The sequence below is a fragment of the Anneissia japonica genome, unplaced genomic scaffold (assembly GCF_011630105.1).
Source record: "Anneissia japonica isolate Jap-2015-1 unplaced genomic scaffold, ASM1163010v1 scaffold10466_len380309_cov135, whole genome shotgun sequence".
NCBI classification, from domain to species: Eukaryota; Metazoa; Echinodermata; class Crinoidea; order Comatulida; family Comatulidae; genus Anneissia; species Anneissia japonica.
In genome coordinates, this window is record NW_022715455.1 from 44,833 (window position 1) to 46,553 (window position 1,721).

Consider the following 1,721-nt stretch of genomic DNA (forward strand, 5'->3'; position numbering starts at 1 on the left):
TATATAAAGGGCTAATAATTATATATGTATATATATATAACATGTACTATATAAAATGTATATATATATATTATATATACATACATACATATATATACACATTGTTCGAGCATCTTACAAGCCCTATATATACATACATATGTATATACATACATGGTTAGATAAATGCGAAAAAACCTTACCTAATATCCCACCGGAACGTGTATAAGAGTATAGAAACAACAACTAGGAACGTAACTGAACTACAGGTACAAATCACAACAATTATCGTAATACTATAGCATCTTAGAGAGTTCGCATCAAAGCTAACTAGACCAATATTTTGTTTTTTACACTTAGCGTGCTCGAGTTCAACGAGTGTTGCATTGGTTTGGTTAATCCAGTTACGGAACCACACCAGGTCACAATCGCAAACAAAAGGATTGAACACAACTCCAAGCATAGTTAAATTAATCAAGTTCTGAAGACCAACATTTTCACTTATTGTTGTTAACGTGTTGTTTTGTACAAAAAAACGCATAATATTCGGTGAATCAAGAAATAATTCAGAGTGAAGTTGACCAATGTCATTCGATTTGACGTCAATATTAGTTAGAGATGGAAGGTTATGGAATAGATCGACAGGTAGTTTGGTTATTTGATTTCCGGAAAGATAGACAGATTTAAGTTGAGTACAATTTTCAAACAAGCCTTTTTCGAGAGTCTTTACAACCGAATGCCTAATATATATATATTCTAAGGATACCAAATTACTAAACCAAGCCTTAGGAATGTTAACCAATCCACGATTGTAGTCCATATGCAAGATCTTCAAGTTGACTTGGGCATCAAAGACATGATCATCTATAATAGGTGATTGTAAAATATTGTAATCCAAGAACAATTGTTCTAGTTGAGTGAAGGGCGCCAAGCTTTTATTGCTCATTTTGGCAATGTGATTTTGGATCATAGATAATACCATTACATCCACCGGGATTGATGCTGTAGGAATGTGATTATTTGATTTCTTATCGCAGTCAACTCTGTGTCGGAATAACAATGAGTGTCCATAGCTTTTACGACAGTAACGACAAGAGCAACTATCAGGACAGACTGTGGTATTTGGTGCCCGTGTTCCATTGATTTGGTATGGGTTGTATGGGAAGCAGTAATCTATACCTATTTCTCCCTGCATTGAAGTGGTTGCAATTACTTTTAGAAAAAATAAACCGACTGTAAATATTCCAAACATGTTGAACTCTTTAAATAATTTCAAATAGGAGACAGTTACCCCTATATTATAGGTTGTAAAGCTTTCAACCAAACAGAATTTCCTACACTGATTTTAGGATGTTATAACTTTACATTATAACCAAAACTTTTTAGAGGCGGAGTTATGCAAATTGTTTATGGATGGCTCGTCTCATCACGAGGGAGGAATATCAACGAAGCGAAATGTAAGTGCTGATAAAATCAGTTTCACTTTTGTATTGCTCGCTATATACCATTGAATTAAGTAAACATACACTACTCATTCCACATTTTTACTTTCGTATTAGATTTAATAAGATAAATATACACAGATTGAAAAAAAATACTATGTAACATAGCCTCCATGCAGAAAATGTTTTTTTATTATTTTTTTTTATAAGACAGCTGCTTTTTCTTAAATAAAACTTAAATTAAAAAGTACAATTTAAATGACTTAATTTACAAAAAAGAAAAAAAAATCCCAAACAATA

The 1,721-nt window shown here is 32.2% G+C and overlaps 1 protein-coding gene across 1 annotated transcript in view; it reads right to left on the reverse strand.

Annotated features, from left to right (window-relative positions):
* The window catches only part of LOC117109228 (toll-like receptor 13), a 10,790-nt gene extending 9,559 nt beyond the window's left edge, over positions 1-1,231 (reverse strand). The window contains exon 1 of the mRNA XM_033251485.1: positions 183-1,231. Coding sequence (XP_033107376.1) covers positions 183-1,231 — 1,049 coding nt within the window. The remainder of the gene's footprint in view (positions 1-182) is intronic.
* Positions 1,232-1,721: the final 490 nt, after the last annotated feature.